The 20,298-nt window shown below is 39.3% G+C and overlaps 1 protein-coding gene across 2 annotated transcripts in view; it reads right to left on the reverse strand.

Annotated features, from left to right (window-relative positions):
- Window positions 1-5,062: 5,062 nt before the first annotated feature.
- Window positions 5,063-20,298, reverse strand: part of GABRA4 (gamma-aminobutyric acid type A receptor subunit alpha4) — a 36,589-nt gene continuing 21,353 nt past the window's right edge. For both annotated transcript variants that reach the window (XM_074155234.1, XM_074155233.1), the window contains exon 9: window positions 5,063-5,596. In XM_074155234.1, coding sequence (XP_074011335.1) covers window positions 5,063-5,596 — 534 coding nt within the window. The remainder of the gene's footprint in view (window positions 5,597-20,298) is intronic.

The following is a 20,298-nucleotide window of genomic DNA, read 5'->3' on the forward strand; positions in this document are numbered from 1 at the left end:
AACCAGTTTCTTTTTTCCTGGATTTTTTCCTAGGTTTTGGGGGGTTTACAGGATGGGGTTAATACCGACCTCCATAAGGTATTTATTACCCTTTGGATTTTCACTGAGTAAAAAATTTTATTTATAGAGTTTTGCTCTTCCAACTTAATGCCATATTGCTTTATGCTTGTCAGACTATGAAGAGAAGCACCTCTCATTCTCTCCACCTCCCACTGACCTGCGGCAAACTTACTGCCACGTAGTTCTGCAGTTCTGTAATACTTCTACAACTCCGATCATTGTTGGTTTTATCCGTATCATCAGTAAACATTATACTTCATCTAGGCTTCTCAACACCGCAGTTGCCATTTTCCTAATTCATTATTAAATGTTAGGATTAAATAAAACCAAGGGCAATTTTTCACCAGCTGTCTGTATTGCAATTCACACCAGTGTCAGCCACACAACACCCACCTACTTCAGTGCAGTCAAGCCCTACTGGCAAGTCCCAGGAAGACAAGGAAAAACTCACCGAAATTTCTTTCCTACAAAATCCTTTGGGTCAAGCAAAAGTTCTGGAGCCCAGTGTGCAAAGTTGATGATCTACTATGCCAGATCTCTTGGAAGGTTTTGGGATTTGGGGGAAGAGTGTGCTACAGCAGAAACTGTGCTCCAGCCTCTCACACTGAGAAAGATTCTCCCAGGAATTCCCCTAGGGGAAAATGTCCCAGGTGGACAATATGTGTCTCTTACACAATCTGTGCTGTCATTTCTTCCATTCTGGCCTTCCCTCCATTTCTAATAGCACAAGGGAGATGGGAATGTTAGGCCTTGGATAAACTGGATAAGTAGACACAGTATGCTGTGATGTTCTCACATGGCACACTGACACTGTGCTACAGCATAAGGTACACTGCAGCCAAGTGACATACAGGAGGTATGTAAGAAAGTAGAAGGAGACAGAACTCTGTGCACATTGAAAAGCTGAGTTCCTTCACTCTTCTGTAGAAATACTGGTTAAAACCTATTAAATACGGTTATTTGGTTTCCCCAATTTTTTGCAAGGTCTATCCTGAATGATGAAAATGGTGAGATGCCAAAGGCTATACCTGAACACTCTGTAATCAATAGCTTTTAGTTCCTGTTAACAAAAAAATTAATAAGGAATGTGACTAGAGCTTATTTACCTTCTTCATTCAATTGTCATGCGTTCTACTTGCCTGACTGCATGGTAATGTAGAGTGGATGACTAAACAGTTTACAAAATCTACCTTTTCCCCTCAAAAAACACGTGGGAAAAGAAATGCTCCACTGATATCCATTTGACGGAGACGAGTCCATTTTACAGGAGGAGAAAGAGACTCCAGTTCTGCTGGTGAGCTCTAAGAGCTCAGGTCACCATGAGGAGCTGAGGTCTAGGTTTGCCTCCTTCCTTGGCTTCATTATTTTCGCAATTGCAGTGAAAGCTGTTAATAGTGGGCTGATAGAAATTTAACCTTGCTCACAGCTGACTATAAAATATACTTCGGTTCCCGTGAAGACAACCTTTCTGAACCGAGTTTTTAACTGTTTTTTCTCAAGTGACTGTGGTACTGTTTGGGGCTGCATCACTGCAATCTGTGGGAGTTTTGCTGTTGGTAACAATGTCTCCGAGGAAACAGCAGTCAGTGGAGATCTGTCTCTGTTTCCTGATAAGGTTTTTTGGCTTTCTATCCAGTTTCCTTTCCTGTTCATAGAGATGACTATCTGAAGTGTTTGCTTAGTTTTAAATCACTATGGTACTGTCAAAAAAAAAAAAAAAAAAAAAAAAAAGATTGTTCAACAAAGCCAACAGAAAAACAATAAAAACAGTCCCTGTAGAGTTCATCTCACTCAAAGCCATCACTAATAAGCCATTTGGTCACTGAAATGACACCTGCAACATTCTCCCTTAGGATTTTAGTTAGCAGTATTGAACATTTGGGCCACTATATTTAGCATATTCCTGCTTTTGTTTGTGCTTCTGAATTACAGTATTCAGAACCTGCCAGTATTACTGAGTACACTGCAGGCTCTTTACTGTTTCTGATCACTCTACAAGGAGATTAAATACAATGAAGAACCACTGTTAACAATAAATTCCTATTTTCATTGTCCGTAGGTACTTTGAAAAGCAAGTTATGGTAATTTCTTCATTGCTGTAACACAAAAATGCAGCACAGTACAATAAATTAGTCCCAGACTCATAATGAGATTTTTTTTATATCTCATTTTGAACGTAGGCATGCAAGTGTTGGAAGGTACTTCAGAAATACACTGACAGATTAAAAATAGATTTTTTTTCTCTGTGGTATCATTAAAAATTTCTTCCAAAATGAAAGTATAGAAATAAATATTTGGAATCTATTAATTTTTGCAATCCTTTTTACTCCTTGTAAGTCTTTAAAATGAAATACGAACTACAGATGAATTAATGTAGCACATTTAGATCAATCTTGGTCAAATAGCCTGAACCAGTGTTGATCCTACTGAACAGTGCACAGAAAAAGCTGATTATACAATCAGTATATGGGGATGGGTGGAAGGAAGAGACAGCTGTTTCTAGTGAATCGTTTCAAGCTCTGCCTGAGAGAAAACATCTTTGGTTTTCATCATAGGGGAAAGCAAAGAATCATTTCAGTAACTTCTGGCACAAAGACTAGGTTCTCAACACACAGAAGGCCATTGTTCTTCATACCAGAAATATTTTATCATTTGTGCAATTATGATCAATAATTGCCAGAGGATTAGCTTTGTCTCTTCTGGCTTAACAAAATAAACAAACAATCTCTTGTAGACTATCTTCTATTCTGACAATCTGCAATAATGTGACCAAATTAGGGAAGAAAGAGCTACAGCAACTAGAGATACATCCAAAGATGCAAACTACTGCAGTTAGACATCTTGCGTGGGGCCTCCATTTCCAGTTCTGTGCTATGGTACATGTAAGGGTTTTCTAAGGAGTGCTGTAATCTCAGGCTTCTTTCAGATGTAAAAGGCAAAATGGAAAGGACCATACCCAGCCTTGTGAGAGCATCACTTAAATAAAAAAAGACTAAGGTAACTGTTTATAACACTACATCATAATAAAGTCATTTAAGACATTCCCACATCCTGTGGATTCTATCATCGACAGTCCAATGCAATACATGAAATAGCAGCCTGGGATCCAGGCTACACAACGTAGTGCACATCTCTTGCAGTCTCTTATGTCCCCTAAGTTAAAGGTCAGATTCTCAGCCATGAACTGGCTAGAAGGCTTGGAGAGACCGAAAGAGGCACAGAGATACAGTCATAATTTCACCATTCTGAGGTCTTTTTACTCTGATTCTTCTCCTAACACAGTCTAGGGCAGTCTCATACATGTCCTCAGTTACCCCAGCTGCCTGTGGTCTCCATCAGTCACTTGATCATTACTTGGGCACAGACCACTCACCTGATCTGCCCCCCACCATAGAACTTTGACCGTGGGCTACCAATCTGCTGTTCCAACCAACGGAAGCTAAAGATTGTTCCACTGAAAGGAAATTCAACTACTTCCAGACCCTTTAAAGGTACAACCAGGTCACAGCTGAGAATTTGTGATCTGTTTTTTTGATTTTTACTTTTCATTTTGATTTTACTTGTCACCTGCCAACCATTTACCTAGCCAGATAGATCCGTGCAAACATTTTTAGATGGCAGCATATCTTCCACCTATTCCGGTGAAAAGAACATTTTTGATCAAGATTTCTATCAGGATTAAACTGTTCAGTTCTTTAACAAAGTTGCCTGCTTGCATATTGCAAATTGAACCCCTAAGAAAAGCATGTATCTATGCCATAGTGCAAAAGAAACAAACAGACCATAAATAAACATTGTGTTCCCCCCAGGCTCCACCTAGAAACTTTCTTTTCTTATTTATGTCACAGCTTTCCTTCACAAAAGGGTGTTTCTCATTCACTCAAAGATGTGCCATGGCCACACTCATCAAAGCACAGGAAAATTTGTTTTGCTTAACTTTGAAGCCACTTTTAAAACTGTGTTGAAAATTTAACCTGACTCAAACATTATATAAAAGGAGGGGGTGGAGAGGAATATGTGTTCAAAGGAAATCAGAAGACTGTGACTGAAAAATAAGGGGGGGCAAGGGGAGAAGGGGAAGGGGAAAGAACAAAAACAAAAAAACAACAAAAAAACCCACAAACCCAAAGCATCCAAAGGAAAGAACAAAGAATTCGATTAAAACAATTAAAAAGTTGAACATTGTGGGCCTGGTCCTCCTCTACCACAACGGATGTAATTTAGGAATAAATCCACTCAAGCTGGTCAGCAAGGTCAAAGAAGAACCACAAACTTAAGATCACCTTACTAAACAAAAAACTCCAATTTTGAGAATTACATCAGATTTCAGATTTTACAAGGTTCACTCATTCTTATTTTGGAGTGAGAATTTCCCAGGTTGCAACACAAAATAATGCTTAGTAAAAATATATGGAGCTCTACAACTCCTTTGCATAACTTTTCTGGAGTTGCACTCTCCCAGGCTGGACGCTCTTTTCTTTTTTCCACAGTTCATTTCCCCCCCCCCCCCCCCATTCTGCCAATTTTAATCTAGCAGGGAAAGTCCTTTTCTAGCAAGCACTGTCAAAATATTCAGGACATGGGCCTTGCACTCAGAGAATGCAATGCTGTGTCCAGACAGCAGTGCTGGGTGCCTCAGGGATTTATAATAACCAACACGCGTATTCCTAGCAGTCAAGATGTGTCCCTCTGCACAGCTGTGCACCTCTGCCTTTGATTTGTTTGGGGTCCGTGTTCCTCCCAAAGACAAGTTCTGAGTAGCCAGAGTAGTCTGGCTGAAGAGAGTGATGGTTCACTGCTAGCTGAAGGGAGGAAGACAAATCTGTTACCCACGACTCTGCTAGGAGTTAACTAATTATCCCCAAAAACTCCAGCCTTTACAATGGGAAAGTAGCACACAGCTTTTATAAATAAGAATTATTGACCTTTTTAAATAGTTTCAAAAGAAGAAACTCTGCTTCAGATGTGAGTATAATTTAGGAACTACTACATAGCAGCAAAACTACATTAGACTTTCCGATTTTTCCATGGTATCCTTGGATAGATACACCACCCAGTAGACCATGTTAAATGCTCCAAAGGTAACAGGAAATAAAATGCGTGCATATTTGTCTATCTTACTCGTGCCAGAGTGGGAGGCGGGGGGAGCAGGTGGTGTGACAGCAGATGGCTTTGCAGATGCTCCTAATGTATTAGGTGTGGTGGTCTGAATCTGCTCCAGTCTAGATCCGAGCAAGCGCTGAATGGAAGGGGATCCAGCTGTGGCATGCTGGGATACAAATCCAGTTAAAATGGGGGTAGAAGGAGGAGCTGGAGGGGTGCCTCTTGCAGAAGATAATGTCTCTGATGCATTGATGCGTGTGAAAGGGTTAGGACTTGATGCAGAAAGGGAGTGGGGTGAAATGTCAGAAGACCCCTGAGCTACAGAGGGAGGCTGGATGGAGCTATGCCTCGTGTCAATTCGGCTCCCACCATCAGCTTCGGACTGTACGGTGGCATTCGTTCTTTTCCTCACATTTGAATTGGCATCTGTACTCTGCAAAGTTAAAAAAACAAACAACCTAGTCATTGTTAAAATAAACGCTTAAACAGAAGTAATGGAAACTTTATAACCAAGCACTATCAGAATAATACTCACAAATATAACCAGTAGCTTGATTCTGAAGCACAAAGATACCACATGCTTGTGTGAGAATAGATTCAATAGCATATAAAGTGATAACCAAGAGTTCCTTTTACCTGTGGCTGGAATACCAGGGTGAACATATCTGATGCATCACACTCCATGTAATGTGGTACACCTGTGTAAACTTAATACTATGAGGCTAAGGATTCTTGGGTTAGAGTCAGGGATATTTTTTCAGGCCCGTGCTCCAAACAAAATTCTCTGATGTTTATCTATTTCTCTGATGATACAAAAACATTGTAGACTCAACTGACCAGCCATGATGTTTTACTTCCGCTTTATATCTCCAGGAAAGTAACTACCATATATTAGGAACTCTAGTCTGTCTTCTAAAGCAGATGCTAGTAAAATGCAGGTATTTACCAAACCAAGTTACCACATTGCTGCTCTTTCAGAAATAAAGGCAGTGCTTTTTCACATCAACCAGAGGCTAATTCTCCAGCTGCAATTGAACCAGTGAATAAATCAGTCTTTCATCAACTACTCCTTTCCATTAATTAACTGAGAAAAGTGGTGAATTCTCCATCACTTGATATCTTCAGGCAAGTCTGGATGTCTTTCTGAAAGATATACTTAAGCCAAACAGTACTTATTAGGCTGGCTGAGAAACTGAAATACAGATAAGGAGTACAGATGAGAAATCCAGCAGAGTTTAATATTTTACTGACTTCTGAGAGTGGGACTCAAGCTCTGTGTTTCTTCTCTGCATTTAAGAGGACGCATAAATCTCCTGAACCTCCTTCTGGAAGGGTACCTGAAGAACAGGCTTTTGAACTTTCAGCCCTGCAGCTAAAATATAATACAAAACATATTATATTTTAGATATGAGATGTGAATATATTTTGTGCAAAGGCTCACTGCTTTCCAAAAGACAAAGATTTAATGGCAGATAATGCATATACTCAAAAGCTGCAACACAGGTCTAAATACCAGCAGGACCAAACAATCATTTATTATGTATCAAAAATCACACTTTGCACCTCTCTGATGATACCTTTCCCAAGCATTGCCCTGCATGACACCTACTATGCCTTTGGCTCCCCTTCCCTTCAACACTACCAGAGAACCCTGCCAAAGCTGACAGCACAAGGAAAAGGGTGAGAAAGTGGGCAGTGATCTCTCTTCCCTCCTTCATCCAACAGCAATTCTCTCCAGCTAAGTGCCAGAGTAGTAACAGAAAACATCTCAGGTGTTATTCAAGGGACTAGTACCTTGAGTAGTGAGAAGAGTGACAACCATGTCTGCCTGCTGCATCAGTTGTTCTTAGCTGTTTTGCTCAAGGAAACTGAGAAATGGGAGCTGACAAAAAATCTGAAGAAAATAATTTGTAAAAAAAAAAAATCAAATTGCTTGACATCTCCAGCACTCCCATCATGGCCAGAATGTTGGTCCCAAATCCTGTTAATTGCAGTACAAATCAGCCACTGGCAATACTGCTGGCCTGAATTTATCTGAAGCTGTCAAGATATATGCCAGCTCATGGTTGATGTATTTGCCAGCTCATGGTTGATATATCAAAGAATCCCTCTTAGGTTTTACAGTGTTCCTTCCTGCATAGAAACATGTCAATCCTTTTTAGTTATTCTTCTGCATCTGCAATCCAAAGATACAAAGGGCTGGAATAAACACCAGAGGAAACTGGTATTTCCTGAAAGAAACACTAATTTTCCTGTTTGAAAGAGAAGCCTGAGTCACTCTTTGGGAAGTGGAGAAGTACAGACAGGTGTGCAATTTGGAATGACCCAGGAATAGTAAACCAGCTTTCAAGACTGCTAAATTGAAACTATAAAATGCAATCAGGACAGAAGTGCATTTACTAGAGACTTGGTAATACCTGATGGAGTACCCCATGTCACCTGAAGGCTTGCAAACCTCAGCAGATGCAAGTCATCGATGTTCACTGTCCAAAACAATAGCTCTGTGCTATGGAGAAGCTGGCATTATGAGTCATTGCAAGGAGGCGAGTTTTACCTTCTACATGCAGATCCTTGGACAACCTGGCTTTGCTCAAGTTAGATTCTCCCATTGTAAAGCTCTCAAGCAGTGCCTGGGGAGCAAAAGCCCACAGGCTGGGACAGGGGCTGCAAAGTAGATCTGCAGTGGAACTAAGACATGTCTCCCTTTCCTCCTGCTCTCTCCATACATTAGACCAGTAGCTTAGAGGTGCTGCTGCTGGAGAACAGAAGTACCACAGCTTCAACCACTCCAAGCGCAACCATAACAGAATGGTCCCAAGAGCAGAACAGAGAATTAAGTGCAATTGACAGAGGCTTCATTTAACTCTCCTGCTCACTTCTACTGTCACCTGTTTTCAATGGCCACCTCACTGTCCTTTGCTTCTGCAGATCATCAACCACAGACATTGGTGAAACAGACAGTTAACAGCCAGGTTCCTTCTCACATTCCGGTCATCTCCATTTCTTTTTGGGGAACTTGTTTCCATTGATATATTTGCACAATATCTCCTCTTCTCCCCACTTCGGCTGTCATCTAAGTGACCAAGTAAGACCGGTTGCTATTTAATCCACTACTCATGTCCCATTACAGTGATTATTCTAGAATAAAGTTCTCAAGTTGCACCAGGTTTAGATTAGATATTAGGAAAAAAAAAAAATTAGATATTAGGAAAGAATTTTACACTGAAAGGGTTATCAAGTATTGAAACAGGCTGCCCAGGGAAGTGGTTGAGTTACCATCCCTGAAGGTATTTAAAAGACGGGTAGACATGGTGCTTCGCAATATGGTTTAGTGATGTTTTTTGTCAGCGTTAGGTTGATGGTTGGAATCAATGATCTTAAAGGTCCCTTCTAACCTAGACAATTCTATGATTCTATGAAAATTATCTATTACACTATTTCAAATGGTCAAAACGTGTAACTGTTTAATACTGGGCATTCTCTTGCTTGCCCCTGATACACAAAACTTCCAATACTTCAGGAACCTTAAGTTTAGGAAGAAACCACGTTTCTCCCTAAGTATTACAATGTACACAAAAAGGCCAAATAGGTAACATCCTATGACATCACAACATAGCACTGCATAACAAGCCCCCAGAATACAGGTACATTTTTTGTTAATTCTCTGGAAACCACTTTCCAAGTGCTCAGAGCAGGGAAGTTAGGAATGGTATTTCTAACAAGCTCCACAGACAATGTATCACTGGAAAATGGTTGTTCTTGCATAATGTCACTGTAATAGTATTTGTGTTCTTGAGTTGAACCTTGTCCTTGAAACCTACTGAAACAAACACATTCCATGGAGAGCGATGGTACATTACACAGGGAAAGGCAGGGTCTTTGGCCACTGCTGGAGCAGCCGGTTAACCACCAATACTCACTCTAACAGTGCTGGGAGCAACTTAAATATTGGAGATAGAAAAATCTCTTGGGTCACTGCTTAGCTCCAATACCTTATCCACCTCAGAAGCCTGAGGGGGAACATGCTCCAACTCCTGTCCCCAGCAGGTTTTGCAGAATCAGCATGCCCCAGCGAAACGAGAGGCAGGCAGCCTGCCTCAGTGCTCCCTTTTTTAACAGGACAGCTGTATCACGCTGAGTGGTGAGCATCCAGCTCCATGTCCTGTCAAAGCTAAGCAGAACACACACTCATTGCAGGGTAGTCTTGCCAGCACATTGCCCACCACCACCCCTCAAATATCATTTTCTTGCACTTGCATTACTCAAGACTTTATCATGGCAGTAGCTCATTCACCTCCTTCAAAGCAGTCAGGTGCATCTCCTTTTTGGTTTCTCCAGTTGAAAAGTTTCTTGCAAAAATTCTTATTATTGGTTATATATCATCATATAGGGATCATCTGGTTATATAATTCCTTATATTCCTCTATTCAATGTTACAAAGATAATTAATTTCTTCCTACATTAGTCTATTCCTCCTCTGTACTGATGCTGTCTCACAACTCTACATAACCTGAAGATTAGTGCCAAGGTCACTAATAAAAATATTTTTAAAGGCCATTTCCATGGCCAAGCCTTAAAAAACCAAATTCTGTTGACATCAGCAGAAGTCAGGTTAACCACTACATTGCAAAACACAGCAAAATGCAACATTCAGTTTGTACTAAGCAAAACATTCCACAGACATTTCAGCTATGGTGCATATCCCTAGTGAAAGGATATTGTGATAATCACAATCTGACCAAAAAAAATAATATATATACATATGTAAAGCACTTGCTGTCTTGCAAAATTATTTTACTTTGCCTTTTTAAAAATAACAGCAAGAAACACAAACCTGCTGCCTATTGATAGCTCTTAGTCTGGAGGCATGAAAATAAGAAATAAAATACAAAAATCAAATGAAAACCAAATTGAATGCAACCCAAGAAATGAAAGTATTATCCAAGTATAACCTCCTTTCTGAGGGCAAGTCAGGAAACCACTCAATTATCCTGAGCGAACAGAAGATGCTGTGCTACTCCAGATGGGGCTCCACAGGAAATACTGAGTCCACTTTTTTTACATTCTCACTCTAGACTGAGAAAGGATCTGATTTTGTGGAGATGTTTCAGTGATATTTTTTGGGAGACATTTAAAATGGACTAGCTCAGGAATGCAAAATGGGACCCTGGAAACTACCATAAAAAGCAGTATATTGCAGCATGCAATGCCAGCCTTAATACATTTAATAAAGATTGCCTCTCTATAAACACTCAACTTGCTGCTTATGTAAATGTCACCTCACCCTCACCCAGCTTTGAGAGCAAGGTGGAAACTATTTTATCATGATCAATAAAACAGCATGCAGTATGGAAAAAGCTTTTGAAATATTTACCGTACTAAAAAGCATAGAGATCTTGCTGTAATTTTAATCATCACACATTATTTTGCATGGGTTTTATCTTTAAAAGAACTCAAGTGGGGAAAGATACATTCAGTACAAACTCTTCCTATGTAAAAAGTCCTAATTTAAGATGCCCTTTTGCTAGTCCCAGAGGAGAAAGTCCATTTTATTCAGCATGAAGATAGGATAACTAAACCAACCTCCTTGCAGGCATGTGTCAAATGTGGTGATTAATGCTATATCCTTCCCTTGACAAGTGGATTCACATGCAATTGACCATGAATAATACAATGAACGATGCTGTTAGCACACTTCAGGACAAATCTATACAATTTATTGTTAAATACTGTAGCAGATTTGTGGAGGAAGTTTGGTGGTCTGTTTCTGTGATGAAATGTATAAAACAAGACAAACAAAAAAAAAAACAAACAACAAACCTAACACAAAAAAAATCAGTTTGCACATCATTTACTTTTCCGTATAAACTCAACTTTGATGGATACTGCTGTTTACTACCACACTAAAAAGATGCACAAATATGAGTCAATCTAAGCTCTTCAATATTTAACAAGGTTTGCACACTATAAACAGCTGCTCACATAATGTGGAAATTCTGAAACTTTCTCTGAGCCTACATAAGCCTTGACTTAAGCCAAAAAAATAAAGTACTGGATTGTTTTGTATGTATTACCAGTTTTTGACAAGCAAGCCAATTTTGCACTTCAATGAAGTCAAGATTGCAAATTTAGCATGAACTGAAGTAGCGTGAAGCAGCTGAGCTGAGATTCATGGGAAGGGGATCGTGAGCACAGCAATACACAATACTGAACTGACAAACTTAGTCATCTTGTTACAGAACAAAGAGCGCTGGTAACAACCACGGTGCGTATTCCCTATGATACGGTCAACCTAGAATCTGTAATACAAATAAGAACATTATTTAGAAGTCACATGCCAAGTCCTGGGAAGAACGCAGCAATGATAAAAGTGGTTATCATGGCATCAGGCAACTTTATCCTTAGGACTGTGTTTAAGAACGTTAAGTACCAAGAAACACTGCAAGCTGCAAGAAATTCTTGTGTTGGTACAGCACTGTACGGAATTAGCTCCTTCATACAACTCAAGAGCATCTTCCTACAGGCTGTTAGTGCTCTACAGAGCAGCTTCAACTCAGTCTCTGCATTTTTAAATTGCTTCATAGTTTGTATGAGGGATACATTCTGTTGGGATTCAAATCCAAAGTAAGCAGTTCCTATGGGCTGAGCTAACAGAGAACCAGGAGTTCTACACATTAAAACCAGGGTCACGCATTTGCAATATTACTCAGAGCTATTCTTCTAACCTACCTCAACACTCCTTGAAAACAGCTCAGCAGTCCTGGGGCTGGATATATTGACACTTCAGAAGACCTCCTTCAGCCTCATCCTACAGCAGACCTTCACAGCAACATTGTGCAAGGTCCTAGGCCTGCTTTTGCACCATTTGCTTACTGAAAGGGTGAGTTCATTGCCGCAGGCCAACGCATTTTCTAGATCCTTAGCAGACCTTTCACACAAGGTTTCACTAAAGTGGTATCTCTCTCTGGGACAGAGACAGTACAATATTTAAAGCAGTAGCTTCTGCTTTCTCAGGGATAAATTCACAGCAGAATTTACAAGTCCCAACACCACCAACTGGTACCAGTCCTAGGAGGAGAGAGCTAACGCTTCGACATCCAGCAAGCAGCTGTCAAAGCCGGAAAGACATGCCCTGGGGAGGATCAGAGCCTAAATAATATGCCTTTGCAGAAGCAGCCATCCAACTCTACCCAGTGCTCTGAGTCTTTCCTGAAGCTAAATAGCAAAGTTACACTGAAAAGACACACAGAAAAACACTCTGTCCTCCTCTGCAGTAACCCAGAGACCAGGATGGGAACCTAGGTTTGGTGATAGGAGACAACTTCTCAAATCCACCCTGTCGCAGGGATATCAAACACAGGCTTCCCACATCTCAAGCACTTCCCCACCAGGGGGAATTCTAGGACGAGTGGTCCTCATTCCCTGTTATAGATGTCGCATTCCACACACTTCAATCTCACCCTCCCGTTGCAGTGCATACAAAGACGAGCTGACTCCAGAATCAATTCCTCTCCTTCTCCCTGGCCCCATATAAATTATTTAATAGAACAAGAGCAGCTTCAACTGGAACTTCACATCCTGCGGACTACCTAACAGCCTGGTTACTAATACAGTTCTCCAAGAGAGAAGGGGCAGGACTCCAGCCTGCTCAGATTCCCACGTGGGGTTTTGGGAGGCTGTATCTAAGAGGCATGCTGCCTGTTCAGATGAAAGGGAGTAGGTATTTTTCCACCTAAGATGCACAGCAAACACTTAGGAAGCAGTAAGTCAGTTATGTACGTATCTACCCTGGGAAATTTAGTAATTAAGCTTTTTAGGTGCCTAATCACCATTTTGGATACTTAATCTCTCTAAATTAAAAAAAAAAAAAAAAAAAACCAACCACAAAAACCAACCAACCAAAAAAATACCCAAACCACCAACCTGAAAAGAATACTACAATCAAAGCAGTTTTAAAACTGCACAGAAGAATTTTAATTGTTTATTAGAATAATCAAGCATATTAGAAAGAGGTGTGACTATAATGAAATGAAAAGTGAACAGTAAATAAATATCTTTATGCCTTGCTCTTAATTTTTGCAAGACTAAGATTACAGCCTTCCATGACAGCACTACTAAACCTTCAGTGACACACAGGTAAATTAATATATGGGAAGGTCAGTGATGTGCTATATGAAAGCATAGGTTTCCCAAATCGGTAGATGTCAATTAATTCAAACAAAAACTTGTGTAAAAATTGGAAGGCTTAAAGCAACCGAAAGTCTGGCATTACTTACTGTTTAGCTGCAACATGAAAATTGTTTGTGTGGTAATTTAGTAATATTTTCCCATTCAACTCTACCATAGTGTTTTTTATCCTTACCATTCCTTCCTGAGAAAACAGTCTGTTCTTCTGGGAGGACACTATATAGCCTGCCAAATTCACACCATTTGACATTTACCAGGGAAGTAGCATGTTGTCATCAGTGTAAATAATGCTGCTTGTCCCAAATCCCACTGAGTCACCATATTGCCGTGCTGTTAGCAAATGCACAACTTGGAGGAAATCTACCATGGTTTACTATTATGTTGTAGAGCCAGTCAATCAAAATTTTGCTGGAATAGTACTAGAGATTTTGTTTTGCCTTACAGAGCCCTGGAATACGACCAAGTAAAAGCTCCACCTGCCACAAAATACAATTAATTCTAGTCCGTAGCTTCAGCAGTGTAAAGAGCAATGCAGACTATCTGGAGAGGAAAAAGTGAGGGGAGATAAGCTGTAAGAGCCAGTCCACCATCCATGCTGCTCATTCTGCAATCTGAATCGTGTGATGGGAGGGGAAGAGAGGCAAGAAGAGCACTCCATCTTACGTCCCACCCTTAGACAGGCCTAGAAGTGCACAACATGGAAGAAAAGGGAATTCAAGGTTATTGAAGAGACATAAATTAGAAGAAAGTTTTTTCAAAAAATGGATGCCAAATTCATGCCAAATAAACCCATGCACCTGTATGGTGCTTAAAAACCATATACATGCACAAATATACTTATGTATGTGTATGTATGAATGTATATGGTTCCTAAGCACTGGTGTGCACAATTCTTAAAGATTTTATTTATATCATGACAAAAATGAAAGAACTGAAAACATGGGGGGGCGGGAATAAATCTATTAGGATAGGTCATGTGCTAACCAACTGTGGAGGTGGTCTGTGTAACATCTCTGAAAGGAAGAACAGCTGATTAGGGACCAAAGCCCTTCCTTATTTTCTGTATCTTTCAATTTTTGGTGACCTTAAAGCTTTAGTTAAATTTGCTTCAGTAGTTTGCTGAAAATGCCTTGAACACTCATCGCCTCGTAGATTTTCCCAAGCCTCTCAACGTTTATCTCTTCTGACTCCAATTTTCCCAGTGTAAAAATGAAGTCAGCTAGAAATCTCACACACAGCTGTGAAACTTAATTGCAATTTGGTGTCATTGGGCTCACCAGTCTTGAACACTCTTTGTGGAGGGGAAATAAAACTGAAATTTAAATATAAATACAGGAAAAGGTTTAGGCAGAAAATATGAAGGGCCTTGTGTTCAAAGGCATCGTTGCATACTAATCATGATAGGGAAAACTATAAACTCCCTGACAATTCGCATTATAAGGGATGCCAAACAATCTGAATATCTTACCCCTGTCAGGTAAGGTTTGTTCTGACTTGATGTTTCTGAAATACTACCACATATTTTGTTAAGAACTTAACGTTTGCCTCTACAAAAAAAGAAAAAAAATTGAAGAAAATTGCAATTAGATCAATATAAGATCTATCTTAATGCCTGCAACTGATGATAATAACTTCTATTATTAAACAGGAACATGTATTGTTTATTCAAATGATGAAACCACAAGGAATATGGTTTTTTCGAGCATGGTGCGGTTTTTTCCCAGCAGATCAGCACAATGACAGAGAAAGGCATTTAAGCATATCTTTAGAATTAAAAACAATGGGGCTTAGAATTTTCTAGATTAACCACTTGAAAGATTGACATTACTGAGCTATGCTTTGGTTTCCAAAATAAAAGCCTTATCCTAATACCATTTAGATTCAGTCTTCCAGTAAATACAGTAAACACTGTCAGGTATTTGAGCATCAGATAAATAACAGGCAGCATATCCCTCATACACCCTTGCCTACTATTGTGGTAGGTCTTTATAATAGTAACAAAAAATTGAAGAGTAAGCAATTATCACATCTCCTAATAGGGTTGGAGTAGATGGCACTCCAGCACGATTGGTTTTTTAGTTATAAATCAGGTGTTGAAATTAAGCTCCTGCTTTGTTTGTGCATATTTTAAAAACAAACAAACCAACCAAAAAAAAAAAGGCAAACCAAAACCAACACAAACTAACAAACACAAAAAAAACCCAAAACCCAAACAAAAAAACATTTCCACTATCGATACATAAAAATCTCATTCCCCAACTTTGAATTCCAATACTTTTGTTCATTTTATCATCACCCAGCCATTTTATACCTTCACTATAACTGAATTCCGGAATTCAATGGAGTTTATATCACAGTTAAGCTGGGTCAGAATCTAGCCCCAAACCTAATACTAAAGCACATACTTCCACTAATTACTCTTCTCACTTTGCAGTAGACAAATGTTTCTACTTCCAGTGTCAATTTATACCACAACTCAACCGTGTTAAAGGTAGAGCAATATCAGGTTCTTGGAAAGAGACCATTTTTTTTAACATAGCACTTTAATCTGCGCTATTTAGGAAGACACACAATGTGAAATATTAAGAAAATAATTTAAATTGTGCACCTACATTTATGCCCAATCATATTGTTTGAGCATATATTTAGCTTTATACATTGCGAGTAGTGTGAGTTGCTGTGTGGGACTATCTAAGCAAACAAAGTAAAACACAAAAAACAAAGAAAAACAACAACATAAAACCAAACAAAACCAAAGACGCAATCAAAAAAAAAAAAAGGGGGGGGAGCGAGGAAGAAGAGAGAACAACCCACAAAACATTGTACCTGAGCATCACAGCTAATAAAATATTGTAAGAGCCATTTTTGATCTATTCTATCTTCAGTATCCAAACATTCAAAGTTCCCACTAAATCACCGTCACCTAACCCCAGGTAGTCATTCTCTCCTGTCTTTCAAATAGTGTTCACTATGAAATATGCCAGTTGTTTATGATCTGCATCCACTCTCATCCTACTTAAACATGATGCCAGCATATTATAACTGTAAATCATCGACATCAGAGATGTTGACTACTGAAATTAGAGCGACAGAAAATTGTTCACGTGTCAAAGAAATTATTCACGTGGCACAGCAGCTTCCCTTTGTATGGTCCTGTCCTTATATTTGCATGAACTCCATGGATTTCTTGAGCCTGAAGTCCTTCATCAGGATCTGAGTTTTAAATGCCACTGCCCTAAAAAAACCCAAACCATAACACCCTAGGCAGCGTAGAAGTAGTGAAGCAGCAAAAAATGATGATTATATTTAATAACTGAAATGCTGTTCCAGCTGCAGGACTATTCAAGTCCCACTGAGGAGGTAGCTTATGCATTCACATAAGGATTTTGGTAGACAGACCATCACCTTGTGGTCCAAGTACCGCCATTAAGACGTGTCTGCTCTTCAGGTAACTCCCTCCACATGTGAAAAATTGATTTAACTCCACTTCCCTATTTACAAGGAGAGGGGAAGCTATTTTTCTACTAATCCAAGGCAGAAGCAAAGAAATTAAGTAGCAAGTGAATTTCCCAGTACCTTCCAGTACCACTCTAGAAATGGTCATAGAATTTTATGCACCTCTCTTCATTACACAATATGTCTACATATTCAAAAAGAAGTTTGGGCTCAAAGGTTAAAATTTCCACTTTCACTTACAGTCTAGACAAAAGATGCATACACACACAAAACCGAAACAACACAAAAATATAAGTATCCAGCCTATGGCCTCTGGATTGTACCCGGCCCATCAGAACAATTCACCCGGCCCAATCCTTGCTCTGGAAGTCATGAGACAGGGCACAGAGTTGGGTACACAGATTAATTGCTCCAGATGTTTGTTAAGCCAATACTGCTAAAGGATCCCTGCTCTCCCCCCACCCCATCATGCAACTTGAGCAGTATCCATCATATGACTAAAAGGCAAGTACTCCCCATCACAGAAAACACATCTTAATCACATGAAAGCACATATGAATGTTGTCCACATGACAATGTTTCTTGTAAACTTGTCAGGTAGACGTCAGTTACACATCATCCCAGCGTGTATCCTCCTGAAGTGGGTATCTACAGGGCACTGAAGAGTTTGACCCTTGAGCTCCTCCATTAGATGCTACGGGGCTTAAGACAATGTGACATTTAACCGGCTTCAGAAAAGAGGAAGCGAGTTTGAGAGTTACCATCTACTTGTGACCGAGTTTGAAGAAATTATTCCATTCAAAAGGTTTGTTTGAGCCTGACCTGTTTTTTTTCAAGTTTCACACTCTTTTAACAAACAGCTGAGGTTGAAGCTCACGCTAACAGTGTTTAGAAGCCTATTTTTTGAAGACTATTTTTCAATAGCATTCTTCATCTCCAAAATTGGGTAGGTCTTTAAAAATAAACTTCATAGGAATACAGTGAAAAGGAAATAGTGCAGAAGCACAAAAATAGACACAGGATTCCAATAACAAACTATAAATCATTCATTTCCATCACACACTGACTTGCAACAACACTTCTGCTTTTACTAAAGAAAGAGTTCAGAACATGCAGGGAGAGGTTCATTCATTCTAACCTGAGAGCATTTTAACTTGCTCCCAAGACCACAGTATCACAGGAGACCACAAAGTCACCTGTTTTGCCTTAGACACACTCCAGCACTATCTCGCTATGGCTGACAGCAGGGATGTGTGAGGTTGTCCAAGTCCCTTGGACTCATGGGATGTCTACTGCAGAACTGCACTCCTCCTTATGGAAATACATTAAGTTTTTATCAGAAAGTTACAGGCAACAAGAAGAAAGAGTTGAAATGGGGCGGGAAGGGGGAGGAAGGTAAAAAGAAGTTGAATTACACCACGGCTAACACAAAATCAAGTAATAGAGGAGCACACACTGCATCTGCAAGCACTACAACGGCTGTCCACTCACACCTGCCATTCCCAGACCAGGAAATTAGCCTGAAACAAGGATTTATTTTTTTTTGTTGGAATTAACACAGTTCAGATTACTTGGCTAGCCTTCAAAATTCATTTAATGCTTACTGTAAACAATACATTGATCAGTTGTACCCACCATGTGGCTCCAAAAAAGTAGAAATAATTGCACAAGAGAACAACTTAGAAAAGCATATAGTCCACATTTGCCACAGTAAAGAGGAACTGGTTGTGGTGAAGGAATATATAATATGAATTAACACATCCCAAATCATTTGATCATAATGATAGGAGTTGCCTTTGATCCAAGACAACTGGAAAAGTGTTTTTGATTGAAAAGAAAAAAAACAACCCACCAACATGAATTCTAATTAGCATGAGTAATACATGAACTGATTCTTTATAGAAAAACCACTTTAATTCTGTGGTCAGAAATTGGTCAAACACATACATGTCAAAAAAGGGCTTCCAATCATGTGCAATTTACCTTTATTTTACCACATTTTACTATTAATATGCTTAATTTCTAGCACTATCAGATAGTAAAATCCCCATGTTCTGTAGGAAATACAGTTTCATAGCCCGACTTGCTGCCTCCTAGAATCCCTCTAGGACAATCCCACCATGTTACCGGAGAACAAAAATAAATTAAAAAACACATCAAATGCATATAACCATCCAGTGAATAATGCAGAACCAATAGCCCATAAAATGAAACCTTCATTTAAAAGTATAATATAACTTTGTTTGTTTTCTGTAACAGCCTTAATTGCTCTGTATTTTTCTTGGTTTCAGGGTACCTATACAGATGGGACCTCAACTATGAAAAGCCAGTGCAGCCAGCTCTCTATGCCACTTCAAGGCAGGCAAAAGGACAGGGCTAACAGGCATAAGAGAGACATCTCCTCCTCCAATTAGTAGAAGATCCAAAGCAGGTTGCAAATGGTGAGATACACACCAGAAAGAACTATAGGGTTTAGCATCTTCTTTCCCAATTTATATGCACTTCCTCCCTGGACTAAGTGAAATATTTTTTCATTTTGGGAGACTAGGAAATTTACCAGATTAGGCAAAGTCTGTTTGAAAAAAAGTTCCAAGTTTAAAAATAAAACCTTTTCTTGAGCTCTGGCAATTGTATTGCTAACAACAGAATTTCTAGTACAATAGTGGCAACGTAGTAAAGACTTTTTTAAACACCAACTGGGTTAAGAATCAAAGCCTATCATTCAGCTATGGAGATAAAATGTGTAGTCTTTATGTTAAGAAACAATACTTACAGATTACATGCTACAGTCAGGCTATTGTCCTACATTCTTTGTGCACCACAAACTCACAGGGAAGCTGAGATTCTGTTATCTCTGGTAAATTAGCACTGATTAGACAGTATATGTGCAGAAAAAAAAAAAAAAAATCAGATTCACAATAAGGCATGAGAAAATTCTAAATTAGTTGTTTATAAGCAAAACTAACAATTCTAAGGAGAGGGCTATATTATATGTCAGGTTGGAAAGCAGAGTCTAACAGCCATATTAGCTTCTGTTCTGCGCAGCAGGAGACCAGAACAGTAGTCATCCTCTAGTCACGGAAAGGACTGCAGGAGAGCTAAGCCTTTATAACAGTACTTGTGGGCTCACCCTGTACACCTGTCCGGGAAGACCAAAGACTCAAATCTTAGCATATGCATAATTGGAGAAAAAGTCATAAAAAAAAAAAAAAAAAAACAGTTCAAGGTACAATCAACATCATCACTCACTCACATACTCCTACAAGTAATGCGTAACCCTTCAAAAAAGTAGATTGCTCCCTCGAGTGCTTTCAAGATCCCCAAACCTGCAAGCACACTACCACATTTATCACCGAGGTATTAATTAAGCAGTGGAATAGAACTGTTCACATTTCATTTTACATAGCTTTCAAACCAGGTGAAGTTGTATGTATCTATTGTTGCTGCTGTTAAAAAAAAAAAACAAAACAAAAAAACACATAAAAAAAAAGG

Source organism: Numenius arquata, chromosome 10 (assembly GCF_964106895.1).
Source record: "Numenius arquata chromosome 10, bNumArq3.hap1.1, whole genome shotgun sequence".
Taxonomy (NCBI): domain Eukaryota; kingdom Metazoa; phylum Chordata; class Aves; order Charadriiformes; family Scolopacidae; genus Numenius; species Numenius arquata.